This window comes from Lottia gigantea (genome assembly GCF_000327385.1).
Source record: "Lottia gigantea unplaced genomic scaffold LOTGIsca_8132, whole genome shotgun sequence".
Taxonomy (NCBI): Eukaryota; Metazoa; Mollusca; class Gastropoda; family Lottiidae; genus Lottia; species Lottia gigantea.
Window position 1 is genome coordinate 1 of NW_008710706.1, and position 950 is coordinate 950.

The window sequence follows — 950 nt, forward strand, 5'->3', positions numbered from 1 at the left end:
GCTGTTCTACTTTCATTACTATATTAGACTAGGTGTTGAACTGTTCTACTTCCATTACTATATTGGACCAGTTGTTGAACTGTTCTATTTCCACTACTATATTAGACCAGTTGCTGAGTTGTTCTACTTCCATTACTATATTAGACCAGTTGTTGAGCTGTTCTACTTCCATTATTATATTGGACCAGTTGTTGAGCTGTTCTATTTCCATTACTATATTAGACCAGTTGTTGAGCTGTTCTACTTCCATTACTATATTAGACCAGTTGTTGAGCTGTTCTACTTCCATTATTATATTGGACCAGTTGTTGAACTGTCCTACTTCCATTACTATATTAGACCAGTTGTTGAGCTGTTCTACTTCCATTATTATATTGGACCAGTTGTTGAGCTGTTCTACTTCCATTACTATATTGGACCAGTTGTTGAGCTGTTCTATTTCCACTACTATATTAGACCAGTTGCTGAGTAGTTCCACTTCCATTACTATATTGGACCAGTTGTTGAGCTGTTCTACTTCTATTACTATATTAGACTAGTTGTTGAGCTGTTCTACTTCTATTACTATATTAGACCAATGAACTGTTCCACTTCCATTACTATATTAGACCAGTTGTTGAGCTGTTCTACTTTCATTACTATATTAGACTAGTTGTTGAGCTGATCTACTTCCATTACTATATTAGACCAGTTGTTGAACTGTTCTACTTCCATTACTATATTGGACCAGTTGTTGAGTAGTTCCACTTCCATTACTATATTGGACCAGTTGTTGAGCTGTTCTACTTTCATTACTATATTAGACTAGTTGTTGAGTAGTTCTACTTCCATTACTATATTAGACCAGTTGTTGAACTGTTCTACTTCCATTACTATATTGGACCAGTTGTTGAGTAGTTCCACTTCCATTACTATATTGGACCAGTTGTTGAGCTGTTCTACTTCCATTA

General features: G+C 35.3%; 1 protein-coding gene across 1 annotated transcript; it reads right to left on the reverse strand.

Moving 5' to 3' along the window:
• Positions 1-28: 28 nt before the first annotated feature.
• On the reverse strand, positions 29-484 carry LOTGIDRAFT_176950 (hypothetical protein; the record flags this gene model as incomplete). The annotated part of the gene is made up of 1 exon (XM_009067362.1): positions 29-484. One exon carries the CDS (start codon positions 482-484, stop codon positions 29-31), a length of 456 nt encoding a protein of 151 aa, XP_009065610.1.
• Positions 485-950: the final 466 nt, after the last annotated feature.